General features: G+C 53.4%; 1 protein-coding gene across 2 annotated transcripts in view; it reads right to left on the bottom strand.

The window, feature by feature from the left end:
- The window catches only part of vwa5b1 (von Willebrand factor A domain containing 5B1), a 273,838-nt gene that overhangs the window by 179,035 nt on the left and 80,774 nt on the right, over positions 1-14,029 (bottom strand). For both annotated transcript variants that reach the window (XM_072477742.1, XM_072477743.1), the window contains one exon: positions 10,395-10,519. In XM_072477742.1, the coding sequence (XP_072333843.1) occupies positions 10,395-10,519 (125 nt within the window). The remainder of the gene's footprint in view (positions 1-10,394; positions 10,520-14,029) is intronic.

The raw sequence follows: 14,029 nt of genomic DNA, 5'->3' as shown, positions 1-14,029 counted from the left end.
AACAATCACCAGGCAGGAATGTTCCCTTCCAGTCGGGGAACACTTCAGCATTCAAGGGCATTCAGCCTCTGATCTCCGGGTAAGCGTTCTCCAAGGCGGCCTTCAGGACCCGCGACAACGCAGAATCGCCGAGCAGAAACTTATAGCCAAGTTCCGCACACATGAGTGCGGCCTCAACCGGGACCTGGGATTCATGTTGCATTACATTCATCCCCCACCATCTGGCCTGCGAAATCCTACCAACTGTCCTGGCTTGGTACAATTCACACCTCTTTAACCTGGGGTTACCCCATCTCTGGATCTGTAAAGATTTAATCACCTGCTAATGCTCACATTCCGAGCATTGTCTGGCATCTTTGAATTTGTCTATATATGTGTTACTGGAACAGACCTCTGCATTCACCTGAGGAAGGAGCAGCGCTCCGAAAGCTAGTGACATCGAAACAAACCTGTTGGACTTTAACCTGGTGTTGTAAGACTTCGTACTGTGCTCACCCCAGTCCAACGCCGGCATCTCCACATCATAGTATACAAGTGACTGTTGGAGACAGGTGACCCGCTCAGACTGGCTGGAGGATGCTGAAGAGAGTGGTTGTTTGTTCATGATCCTACTGTTATTCATCTTTTATTTTGTATATAGTTTACCCACTGTTAATGTTAATAAATTGTTTATAGCTTTAGCTACAAGTGTTCTTGTAATATAAATCAGACCATCCGACAAGAACATTACAACATGGTGGTGCCATGCACGATTGTCCTCGGGTGCCCCACAAGTGCCTCACCCCCCACCCTCCCATGGCGGCCCACCCCTGTGGAGGGTTCCTCAGCCCCAGCCAAGGGACTCCCACCCCCCCTGCCAAGCACTGAGGCGGCAATCCCAGCACCCCCGGGCTCTTTACCTGTGAGCAAAGGTGGCTACTCACCTCCTCGGCTCCCCACTGACACCCTTCCTACAGGGTCACATTTTTCAAAAGGAGTACTAATCGGCTCCAGCGTGACCACGCGCTGGAGAGTGTAAGGTTTTCGGGCAATTCGGCCCTTTTTGGACTGCCCAAGAATAAAACCCAGAGACTGTAAACTGGACATTTGTCAGCCAAAAGAACGTAACCAGATTTCCCAGCAGGCTTGGTCCGCTGAGCTGAGTAGGGGCATAGGTATTTACAAACCCCCCCCAGGAGCTACAAGGAAGAAGGAGCCAGACAACTAGATAAGATTAAACACAGAGACAAAGGGGCATGGTAATGCTGTAAGGGGCCTGCCTGCAAGCAGGACAATGGGATGGTCATAGCCCCATGCAGATGTAAATGACTTTGCCTCCACCAGAGCAGTATCCAATCAACACCCCATCAACATAGCAGCTATCTCCGGAGCAGATGGAAGACTTTGAAAATCTTCACAGGGGAGCTCAACCTCGTTATCTCAAAAAGCAGACTGGAGGCGGACCTAGGGGAGGTACTCCTATCTTGACAGGTCTGACAGGCTCAAAGGGGGCAGGACCAGCGGGAACTTTAAACCTTATGGATTCAATGCAAAAGGGGCTGGCCAAACACAGGAAAAAGCCAGGTAAAACGGATATAAAAGGGGCTGTGTTTCGATTGAGGGTCTCTTGGCTCGACCTCTCCACCCTTGGCTTGACCTCTGCAGCCTGTGACTGTAAGTACCCTGCAGCAGCTTGCGAAACTCCCTTGACCTTGATAGTGGTTGAGGCTTTGGGGAAGGGGACTTGATTTGTGTTCTGTGTCATTGCTAAAACTGTGTAACAATAAGATTTTTCGTTGTGTCCGTTATAGTACTTTCTGAATAGACTTAGTTTGTGTTAGAGTTTAAGATTTTATTATAATTTCTTCTGTTTGATGATTTTGACCTGGGTTTTGCAATAAACCTTGATTTGCTGATAATTGGAGTCGTTTAAATTCTTCAATCTCTCACCAGCGATCTCTGACCAAGTCATTGTTAAAATATTCCTCACCTTAATTCCGGGTTCAAGAATCTAGGGTCATCTTGAGCGATTCACTCAGGACAGGCTGCTGGTTAGGTAATAAACAGCAGTGTCCTATTCTCTCTCTTGGGAAAGCTACTCCAGCGAAGTAGGAACCAGGTGGGTGTTGCACCACCGGCAAGAGAGAGAATCACCTGGGCATTGGTAGGGGTCTGGATATCTGTGTGATATAAGCCTCAGGCTTCCGGTTAGGGATAAACGGCAGGCTTGATTCAGTGCTCTCTTCCGTGGAGGTGTCCCAGTGCGGCACCCCCTGGCCTCTGAAGTTTCAGTGCCAGCTGGAGAGAGACACGCACAGATACTCAAACCCCAGATATCGGCCCAGTAGTGGAGTAGCAGAGATGGCACCCTCTACAATGGCGACCACGAAGGGACCCCGGTGGCGTGGAGTATGTGACTTGGCAGAGGGGGTGAGGGAACAAAGTAAAATGGAGGAGAGAATCTTCTCGTATATGTGGCAAAAGGTCAACCTCACCAAACCTTGGGTCTCCGAGCTAATCAATGCGGAGCGACCTGTAATGGCGGCGGCCGCATGGACAGAAAGTAAGGCGCACAAAAGGCACTTGGAGAAGGCAGTTTGGCTGGTCTGCCTGTCCCAGCAGGTAGCCAAAACAGAGCGAAGGGTCGAAGAATTAGAGCAGGAGTTGGGAGAAGTGAGGGCCAGCGCAGGGGACAGCGCTAGCGCAGCGGAACGACTGCGGGAGGAATTGGCAGAAATTAAACGGGGCAGCCTACAGGAAAGCGAGTCTAACCGGTGCGAGAAGGACTATCTCCACTGCCAGATAGTGGAGGGTAAAGAAAAGGAACGGAGGCTCCAGGAACTCTATGCTCGGAGTACAGAGCAGTGTAGGAAGCTGGAGGGGAAGTACCGGGACATCCAGGCAGCGTACCGAGTGGCTCGCGAGGAAGTAGGGGACTGTGCTCACGGGCCGTGCCAGGCACGGATAATGGAGTTGGAGGAGACCTTGTCCAAGGTCAGGGGACAGATACACCTGGTAGGTCCAGGGGGGTTCCCTAGGGGCAAGGTGTTCCTCGCAGCGGATGATTCCCCAAAGGCCAAGGGGAATAGACCGCCTCCTGAGGCGCCGGGATTGTGTCCGGGTCGGCAGGGGGGGATCGGACTGCACGTTCAGGGGCAAGTCCAAGGGGGGTCGGCAGGGTACCCCCAGCTGGCGGCGTGTCCGCCTGGTTTCGTATGTGGGTCCCCATGGGATGGGGACAGACCGCTGCCTGGGATGCCGGTGATGGGGCCGGGTCAGCAGGTAGGGTTTGGACCGCCCGGTCAGGGGCAGGTCCAAGGGGGGTCAGTGGTGTATCCCCAGATAGCGACGTCCCCTATATGGGTAGTTAGCCCGGGGACAGGGGGGCTACCCAACGGGGCAGGAGAGCTGGACAGTGGGGAGGAGGAGCAGGAACCCCAGGTAGGGCGGATGTGCCCTGTCAGGCAGAGAAGGTATGGTCCCCCAGCGGGGCTGGCAGATAGGGGACTGGTTGAGGGCGACATTATCATTCCTCATGGGGCATCCGCGCTCAGGGGGATGGTGGCCCACGTTCCCAGGCTAACTCCAAAAGGGGATCCGTCGCTTCATTTTATGGAGGTGGAGCAGGCAGCCAGCATTAATGAATGCGACGAGGGGGAGCAAATAAGGATGCTCCTGATGACCCTAGATCCCCAACTATGCAGGGCAGTGACCTCCGGGAATGGGGGACGACCTGACACATGGGTGGCAGCACGGACTGCTGTTCTGGAGACAATGGGCTTGAATCTGGGTAGCCCTTTCATGAGGGTGGGGGAAACCAAGCAGCAGCTAGGGGAATCGCCAAATATGTTCGCAGACAGGCTGTGGACTGTCTATGTGGAGGCGTGTGGGACTCCCGCGGATAGGCAGACTTTAGATGAGAGAACAGCCCACTGGCTGAAGACCCTAGTAGCTAACTGTCTCCCTCACGTTAGGGCAAAGGCCGAACACTGGTTCGACCCGCAGAGTCCGGACCTTAATGAGGAAGAGGTCCTTAGGAAACTTACCCTCGCATATCGTAATGGGGAGAGGGGTGAGGACAAGCCCCTTAAGGGTAGGGTGCATGAAATCGCGCCAGCAGCCCCTAAGAGAGAGTGGAAGCATGAGGGCACCCGGACCTCCGACAAGAAACCGGTATGCTACGGGTGTGGGAAGGCCGGGCATTTCAAGAGGGAATGTAAAAACCCTAGCAAGCAGGAGAGGGCTCCCGCAGTAGAGAGTCAGACCCCGGCGGCAGGAGCAGCTGCCCCGGAAACCATCGAGGTAAGTAAAATTTTAGCCCTTTTGCAAGGCTCAGGACAGGTGGCAATGGCAACGGGCCAGGGCCTGCCCGCACCCACACCACAAGAACCCGTATGACTACCCAGGGAGAAGCCTCAGGAAAAAGGGAGCGCAGGGGTAGTTCTAGCCCCAGACCCTGGTCCGGTCCAGGTGCAGGGTCCCATTCTGGAGGCTTCCTCAGCGGCTATTTGCAGTTTAAATCCCTTAAGGTGGGACCCATGCGAACGCCACATCAGTCAATTTAAATTGTTCCACCCCATAAGGGCAAGAAAGAGCAAGGTGGGGGGAAGACTGGGGGTGGTAGTGGAGAAACCCCCCGTAGAATTAACGACGGTGGGGGAGGTCCCTGACTCCACGATCACACAACCGGTGACAAGGTGCTGTCCCGAAGGGGCAGTCCCAAAGAAAACGACAGTGCTGCAAGCACCCAGCCCAGGGACAGTAACGATTCCCAAGCCCTTACCTGTGGGTCAGGTGGCCTGCCTTAGTATAGAGGCTAAGGAGGCGGAGGAAGTGGAGGTATCACCTTGGGCTTGGGAACCAGTCAGGGGACGAAGGAGCAATCGGGTCTCCAAGCCCCTGGTAAGATGGTCCCCATCACACCTCCCTAGAACCCGGTCCCGCAGTAAGGGGGCCCGAGTAGAAGAGAGCGCTGAGGGATCCCCGAACCCTGTTGGGGAAGGAGAGGCAAGGGGCAGCCCGAACCCCCGGGAGGGGACGGTCTGGCCCGAGCCGTTGGTCCAAACAAGTGAACTGCCCCAGTTTAGCGGGGCCCAGTTTTAATTTGGCCACCCGGAGACGGGTGGCATTGTATATATCATTTTCCCCCTGCTAGTTCTAATTAGTGTGTAGTGGTGTGTGGGTATTTAGGATCGTGGGATCACAGAAGCGCCTAGTGCAATGGTATAATGATGGAGCAGCAGGCACTAGGACCCTGGTGGAGCCGGGCTGTGGACACAGAACCACAGACAGGCTGCGGCAACTTCAAAGCGGGAGCTGCTGCTGCCGCCGGATAGCAGCAGGCACTAGGACCCTGGTGGAGCCGGGCTGTGGACACAGAACCACAGACAGGCTGCGGCAATTTCATGTTGATTTCACAACTTCAAAGCGGAAGCTGCTGCTGCCGCTGGATAGAACCCATGCACTTTAAGGTAGGTAGGGCTGTAGAGGCAAGGATGTGTTTTGTCTGTTTTACAGATGGGGCACCCGACGATGTGGAGCTTGCTGATGATCTTGGCGATGGTGGGACCGGGAGAACTACGCAGAGGCGAGACAGAAGAGTCCTTTGTCTATGGGTGCTCTGGCGGCAGAGCCCCTCTTGTCACTACCGGACAGGGAGACCAGGTGGCCACAGAGCAGACCCGCTACTCACACCTGGGGAGGTGGCCTGGGTGGCTGGGGTCGAACTCGACCAGGTACTCCAGAACACCAGAGCTTCACCTATGGAGAGGCCTCTGTACTCTGCGAGGAGATACAGGTGGCGACTGACCGGGTTAGGGTGACTGAGGGCAGGCGGGTGTGTTTAGCCTGTGAGGGGGACGTTCCTTTGGGGAGATGGTGGTGGCTCAGGAAGCTGAGGCTGGACATGAGGGATCGGTCCTCGGACTGGGGACGCCTGGACAACAACACCTACCGGACCATCACGGGGTCACCGGGTAGGATCACCGTTTGCTGGGATAAGTGGTGGGCTTCTGACCAGGGCATTTATTTGTGTTTATGGGGGTCTACCAAGGCATGTCCACAAGGGGCATTGATCACTTTTGTAAGGTGATGGCAGAACCCAGGGAACGGGATGAATTGACCGCACTGGGGAGGGATGTGTAACGCCCAGGGAAGGGATGACTGTAAAAGCTACCGAACTGCTGGTTCAGGTAAAGCGACCCCTGCCCACAGCCCAACCAATCGACCCTCACAACTGTCCGATCACCACCAGGGGGGGCCTGAGAATGGTTTAGTGTTTGTCCCCACAAAGAAAATGTTGTACAAGGGGGTACATTATGCTGTCGCCTCAGTTGGACTAAACCTCTCAGCTGCAGGTATCGACGACGGAGGAAAAATGAAGAGCCTTCAACTGGAAGAAGCGAAGTGCAGCCAAGAAAAGAGGATCCTTAGTGAAATAAAGAGATTCAAATGTAAATAGTTGTATGGATTCGCGGGTTTCAGTTACTTGATTGTGATATATGTACAGGGACCCTTACGTTTGGGGTTCCGGTGAAATGTGTGTATGTTACTGTGTGTTTGAATTAAGTATGGTCTTGTCTTTCCCTTTCAATGAAATTAGGGGTAGCCTAGATTAAGGGAACTGTCTTGGGACTTGTAGTTTCGCATGTTGTTGAGGGGGGGCCTACGGTCCACACAAAAGGAAATGATTGCCCTTCACCTGTGTCGATACGGTCCAAGCAGGTAGGGACGTATCGAAGGGGCATCTGTAAGGTTTTCGGGCAATTCGGCCCTTTTTGGACTGCCCAAGAATAAAACCCAGAGACTGTAAACTGGACATTTGTCAGCCAAAAGAACGTAACCAGATTTCCCAGCAGGCTTGGTCCGCTGAGCCGAGTAGGGGCATAGGTATTTACAAACCCCCCCAGGAGCTACAAGGAAGAAGGAGCCAGACAACTAGATAAGATTAAACACAGAGACAAAGGGGCATGGTAATGCTGTAAGGGGCCTGCCTGCAAGCAGGACAATGGGATGGTCATAGCCCCATGCAGATGTAAATGACTTTGCCTCCACCAGAGCAGTATCCAATCAACACCCCATCAACATAGCAGCGATCTCCAGAGCAGATGGAAGACTTTGAAAATCTTCACAGGGGAGCTCAACCTCGTTATCTCAAAAAGCAGACTGGAGGCGGACCTAGGGGAGGTACTCCTATCTTGACAGGTCTGACAGGCTCAAAGGGGGCAGGACCAGCGGGAACTTTAAACCTTATGGATTCAATGCAAAAGGGGCTGGCCAAACACAGGAAAAAGCCAGGTAAAACGGATATAAAAGGGGCTGTGTTTCGATTGAGGGTCTCTTGGCTCGACCTCTCCACCCTTGGCTTGACCTCTGCAGCCTGTGACTGTAAGTACCCTGCAGCAGCTTGCGAAACTCCCTTGACCTTGATAGTGGTTGAGGCTTTGGGGAAGGGGACTTGATTTGTGTTCTGTGTCATTGCTAAAACTGTGTAACAATAAGATTTTTCGTTGTGTCCGTTATAGTACTTTCTGAATAGACTTAGTTTGTGTTAGAGTTTAAGATTTTATTATAATTTCTTCTGTTTGATGATTTTGACCTGGGTTTTGCAATAAACCTTGATTTGCTGATAATTGGAGTCGTTTAAATTCTTCAATCTCTCACCAGCGATCTCTGACCAAGTCATTGTTAAAATATTCCTCACCTTAATTCCGGGTTCAAGAATCTAGGGTCATCTTGAGCGATTCACTCAGGACAGGCTGCTGGTTAGGTAATAAACAGCAGTGTCCTATTCTCTCTCTTGGGAAAGCTACTCCAGCGAAGTAGGAACCGGGTGGGTGTTGCACCACCGGCAAGAGAGAGAATCACCTGGGCATTGGTAGGGGTCTGGATATCTGTGTGATATAAGCCTCAGGCTTCCGGTTAGGGATAAACGGCAGGCTTGATTCAGTGCTCTCTTCCGTGGAGGTGTCCCAGTGCGGCACCCCCTGGCCTCTGAAGTTTCAGTGCCAGCTGGAGAGAGACACGCACAGATACTCAAACCCCAGATATCGGCCCAGTAGTGGAGTAGCAGAGATGGCACCCTCTACAAGAGGCAGCTGAATGACGGGAGGCCGCTGGATATGGGGTGACTCTCGTTAATTGTATGGAAATAGAGTTTAAGTGGTTATAATTGGTTTCCCGCCACGCTACAGCCAGATCCAGATTTCACCTAGTGGAGAGGGCCGGCTGCATTGCAAACTGGCGCCTGGCACCGTTCTCATTTTCAACGTCTCCCAATATTCACCGGCCTCGTTTCGCTTGAGCGAGAGCTCAGTGAGCCGAAGAATCACGTCCTCTGTTTCTCTCTCCACAGATATTGCCTGAACCAGTTGAGTATTTTGTGTTTAGAATCTGCAGTATTGTCTTTGGTTCCTTCCAGTGTTCTGTTTCTGGGTTAGGAACAGACTCATTGTCACTGTCTCCTTTGGGTGTCACTGCTGCTCGAACATTTGCTTGAATAATTCCTGGAAGCACTATTGTTAAATTCTCAGGCTAGTGTGAAACAAATTGCACGATTAACCTTAGAAAGTAATACATAAACATAGGATGCAAAGACTTTGGACACGATGAGATATTGTTTAGTGAAAGGAGACCCCCCACACCCGAGGTGTCGCAGGCTTGATCCCGAGTTTGTACAGACTTAACTGATATCAGTCAATATTTTGGTCGGGATGTGATCATTGGTCCTGGCTCACAAAGATAGGAAATGATCGGGTGGGGTTGCCAAGGTAACTTACAGCCCAGCATGTGACATCATAGTCCTCACCCCCAAAGAGGAACAGACACTGGAGGTCGCGGGGGTGGCCGAGGACAGACCTGTCATCAACGGAGAGGGTTCACTGAAATGAAATGAAAATCGCTTATTGTCACGAGTAGGCTTCAAATGAAGTTACTGTGAAAAGCCCCTAGTCGCCACATTCCAGCGCCTGTTCGGGGAGGCTGGTACAGGAATTGAACCCGTGCTGCTGGCCTGCCTTGGTCTGCTTTAAAAGCCAGCGATTTAGCCCTGTGCTAAACCAGCCCCTAAACCAGCCTCCTTAATGGAGAGGATTCACTGTCATTAATGGAGAGCCTAACGACTTATTAAAATACCCGGACCCTCCCTGACCCCAGGACTCTCCGGCCTTGCATGGGAGACCTTGCACAATGTCGTTTCGTACTTCTCCACCCAAACGTGAACCCGTCGTAACGGCACTGGAGGGTGCCACCCAGGACATTGGTGACTGCCAGATAGTCGGGGAGAGGGCAGTATGTCACCCAGGCACTCCCCTTGGCACCTGGGCATGTTCACATTACTAACCTGGCATCTTGGCAATGCTACCCGGGCACCATTGCAGTGCCAGCATGCCCTGGTGGCACTGCCAGGATGCCAGTACGAAATGGCACTGTGACAAAGTCTCCCAGGCACGACCCGTTATCAGTAACTGGGCAGGGTAGCACCCTGGCAGTGCCCAGTAACTGAGAACATTGGCACTGCCAACCTGGCACCCTGGCAGTGCCAGACCTACAGACAGGGGTCTCTTTTCTTCGGGTGTGGGGGGGTCTCCTATTTCGGGGGCCCCTGGGGAGGTGTCCTTATTTAGGAGTTCCTGGCGGGACCTACCATTTAGGGTGTCCCTGGGGGAGTCTCCCTATTTAAGGGTTCCCTTGGGTGTGGGGGTGGGTGGGAAAGGGGGGGGGGGGCAGCGGTCAGGTAGTCCATTATGGGGGGGGAAATAGGGGAGGAGGGAATTTGCCCTCGGGTGGACTTTGGGGAAACTCCTTTAAGGAGTTACTTCCTTGACCACTGCGGGACCATCACGTCGGGTACACGTTTGGTAATATCTGTAATGATCCCCGGCAGAGACGACCGGAGAGTCACGGGGTCACGGGGTCATGGGGAGCCGGGCCCAATAAGTGGAATCAAATCGGTCATTCAGCCTCATTTACAACCATGAGCATCGTCCTGTTGGCAAGGGCGAACCCTGATCTTACCGTCAGCGAGAGCCGGAGAATAGCTGTCGGTTCGGCACTTGCCGCAAACGTCGATTTCGGGCAGATGCCTGCGGTGGGATGCTCCGCCCCACCCCGTCACATTTCTGCCTCACCCCGCCGGTGGGATTCTCCGTTAGGCCGGCCGGTCAATGGGCTTTCCCAGTGTGGGGCAGCCCCACACCATCGGCAAACGCCCGGGCTGCTGGCAAAACGGAGACTCTCGTCGGCGGAGAATCCCACCCCTGATCCACGTTGCCTGCAAAGCGGGCCAGAGAATCCGCCCCCGTGCCCCCCCCTTTCACTGCTTCTCTCCCCACAGATGCTGCCAGACCTGCTGAATTAATCCAGTTTTATTTCAGACATTCTGGGATTTTGCTGCACAATCTCGAATAAATCAATACCTTTTTCTCGGAGCTGGGGTCCTTTCTGGTTCCTTTAATGAAATCATTCCTTCCTTTTAAGAATTGCTCATATTCATCAGCAGTCATGTCTCCGCTTTCTATTAAGATATGTGGCATATGGGGTTCTGAGAAAATATATTCACAACATTTTATTAAACAACTAAACATTACTCTGGTGCAAAACACGCGATACAACTTTATCAGGGCCCAGTGTAAACACGCGATACAACTTTATCAGCGCCCAGTGTAAACACGCGATACAACTTTATCAGGGCCCAGTGTAAAGCCAATGGAACAAAAAACACAATTTCCTTTTTCTGATATAATCCCTATAGCGCAGAAGGAGGTCATTCGGCCCATTGAATCTGCACCGGCCCTTGGGAAGAGCACCCTACTTAAGCACACACCTCCACCCCATCCCCGTAACCCAGTAACCCCACCTAATCTTTTTGGACACTAAGGGCAATGTATCATGGCCAATCCACCTAACCTGCACATCTTTGGACTGTGGGAGGAAACCAGAGCACCCGGAGGAAACCCACGCACACACGGGGAGGACGTGCAGACTCCGCACAGACAGTGACCCAAGCCGGGAATTGAACCTGGGACCTGGAGCTGTGAAGCAACTGTGCTAACCACTGTGCTACCATGCTGCCATTCAGCCCATCAAATCTGCACCAACCCTTGGAAAGATCAACCTGCCCAGGCCCACGACCCTACCCTATCCGCATAACCCAGTAACTCCACCTAACCTTTTTGGACATGAAGGGGCAATTTAGCATAGCCAATCCACCTAACCTGCACATCTTTGGATTTTCACTCCTATTCTTCCCTCTTCAGTGTTGGTGTTGGCTCCTCTCCTGGTGTTCAGTGTGATAGATATTGGCACTCTGACATAACCATTCCAGTCATTTTCTTTGGTGAGCGGAGTGTGTGAAAGTTAAATGATTGAAGGTATCATCCATTTTCTCTCCATGTTGATAGTCACATAGCTGCATTTTATAAGGAGAGTCAATCAGACATGGAGTCACACTGCCTGGAAACGGCCTTGCTGATGCAATGTCTAACATTCTCATTCCAACAGCTCCAGTTGGATTAACTGGGGCGGGATTCTCTGCTACCGCTCAGGGAGTTCCCGATGCAGCAGAGAATCCAGCATTGTCAAAAGAAAGGGGATTTGTGCCGCCCCAGTCCCCATTGGCAGCGGTATTGAGGTTCCTGTCCTCCGCCAGAGGGAGGATGTACATGGGTCAAAATGACTGATTTCCTTCCTATTGATGGGCTCAGCACCAGACACTGCAGTCTCACAGTGCCAGGGACCCGGGTTAACACTGCTGTCTCACAGTGCCAGGGACCCGGGTTAACACTGCTGTCTCACAGTGCCAGGGACCCGGGTTAACACTGCTGTCTCACAGTGCCAGGGACCCGGGTTAACACTGCTGTCTCACAGTGCCAGGGACCCGGGTTAACACTGCTGTCTCACAGTGCCAGGGACCCGGGTTAACACTGCTGTCTCACAGTGCCAGGGACCCGGGTTAACACTGCTGTCTCACAGTGCCAGGGACCCGGGTTAACACTGCTGTCTCACAGTGCCAGGGACCCAGGTTAACACTGCTGTCTCACAGTGCCAGGGACCCGGGTTAACACTGCTGTCTCACAGTGCCAGGGACCCGGGTTAACACTGCTGTTTCACAGTGCCAGGGACCCGGGTTAACACTGCTGTCTCACAGTTCCCGGGACCCGGGTTAACACTGCTGTCTCACAGTGCCAGGGACCCGGATTAACACTGCTGTCTCACAGAGCCAGGGACCCGGATTAACACTGCTGTCTCACAGAGCCAGGGACCCGGGTTAACACTGCTGTCTCACAGTGCCAGGGACCCGGGTTAGCATTGCTGTCTCCGAGTTCCAGAGACCCGGGTTAGCATTGCTGTCTCCGAGTTCCAGAGACCCGGATTAACACTGCTGTCTCACAGAGCCAGGGACCCGGGTTAACACTGCTGTCTCACAGTGCCAGGGACCCGGGTTAGCATTGCTGTCTCCGAGTTCCAGAGACCCGGGTTAGCATTGCTGTCTCCGAGTTCCAGAGACCCGGATTAACACTGCTGTCTCACAGAGCCAGGGACCCGGGTTAACACTGCTGTCTCACAGAGCCAGGGACCCGGGTTAACACTGCTGTCTCACAGAGCCAGGGACCCGGGTTAACACTGCTGTCTCACAGTGCCAGGGACCCGGGTTAGCATTGCTGTCTCCGAGTTCCAGAGACCCGGGTTAGCACTGCTGTCTCACAATGCCAGGGACCCGGAATAACACTGCTGTCTCACAGTGCCAGGGACCCGGGTTAACACTGCTGTCTCACAGTGCCAGGGACCCGGGTTAACACTGCTGTCTCACAGAGCCGGGGACCCGGGTTAACACTGCTGACTCACAGTGCCAGGGACCCAGGTTAACACTGCTGTCTCACAGTGCCGGGGACCCGGGTTAACACTGCTGTCTCACAGTGCCAGGGACCCGGGTTAACACTGCTGTCTCACAGTGCCAGGGACCCGGGTTAACACTGCTGTCTCACAGTGCCAGGGACCCGGGTTAACACTGCTGTCTCACAGTGCCAGGGACCCGGGTTAACACTGCTGTCTCACAGTGCCAGGGACCCGGGTTAACACTGCTGTCTCACAGTGCCAGGGACCCGGGTTAACACTGCTGTCTCACAGTGCCAGGGACCCGGGTTAGCACCGCTGTCTCACAGTGACAGGGACCCGAGTTAACACTGCTGTCTCCGAGTTCCAGAGACCCGGGTTAGCACTGCTGTCTCACAATGCCAGGGACCCGGAATAACACTGCTGTCTCACAGTGCCAGGGACCCGGGTTAACACTGCTGTCTCACAATGCCAGGGACCCGGGATAACACTGCTGTCTCACAATGCCAGGAACCCGGGTTAACACTGCCGTCGCACAGTGCCAGAGACCCGGGTTAACACTGCTGTCCCGCAGCGCCAGGGACCCGGGTTAACACTGCTGTCTCACAGCGCCAGGGACCCGGGTTAACACTGCTGTCTCACAATGCCAGGGACCCGGGTTAACACTGCTGTCTCACAGCGCAAGAGAGCCAGGTTAGCACTGCTGTCTCTCGGCACCAGAGACCCGGGTTAACACTGCTGTCTCACAGCGCCAGGGACCCGGGTTAACACTGCTGTCTCACAGTGCCAGGGACCCGGGTTAGCACCGCTGTCTCACAATGCCAGGGACCCAGGATAACACTGCTGTCTCACAATGCCAGGGACCCGGGATAACACTGCTGTCTCACAATGCCAGGAACCCGGGTTAACACTGCCGTCGCACAGTGCCAGAGACCCGGGTTAGCACTGCTGTCTCACAGTGCCAGAGACCCGGGTTAACACTGCTGCCTCACAGTGCATGTTATGGGCCTGTGTTTAGAGAACCCCAAAGTGTATCATGGAGTTCACCTGACCCACAACTTTTACTAGATTGTGGTATGGGTAGCACTGCCCACTCTACAGGTGTGGTAGTATGGAAAAGTATTTTTTAAAGCAAAACAATGTTTATTCTATGAACTCAAGTTAACCTTTTGAAAACATACAGTGAACATCTTAGCAACCATCAATTCAAATACAACCC

Source organism: Scyliorhinus torazame, chromosome 16, assembly GCF_047496885.1.
Source record: "Scyliorhinus torazame isolate Kashiwa2021f chromosome 16, sScyTor2.1, whole genome shotgun sequence".
NCBI classification, from domain to species: Eukaryota; Metazoa; Chordata; class Chondrichthyes; order Carcharhiniformes; family Scyliorhinidae; genus Scyliorhinus; species Scyliorhinus torazame.
Note: the sequence above shows the minus strand (reverse complement) of the source record. Positions and strands in the feature narration are given on the sequence as shown.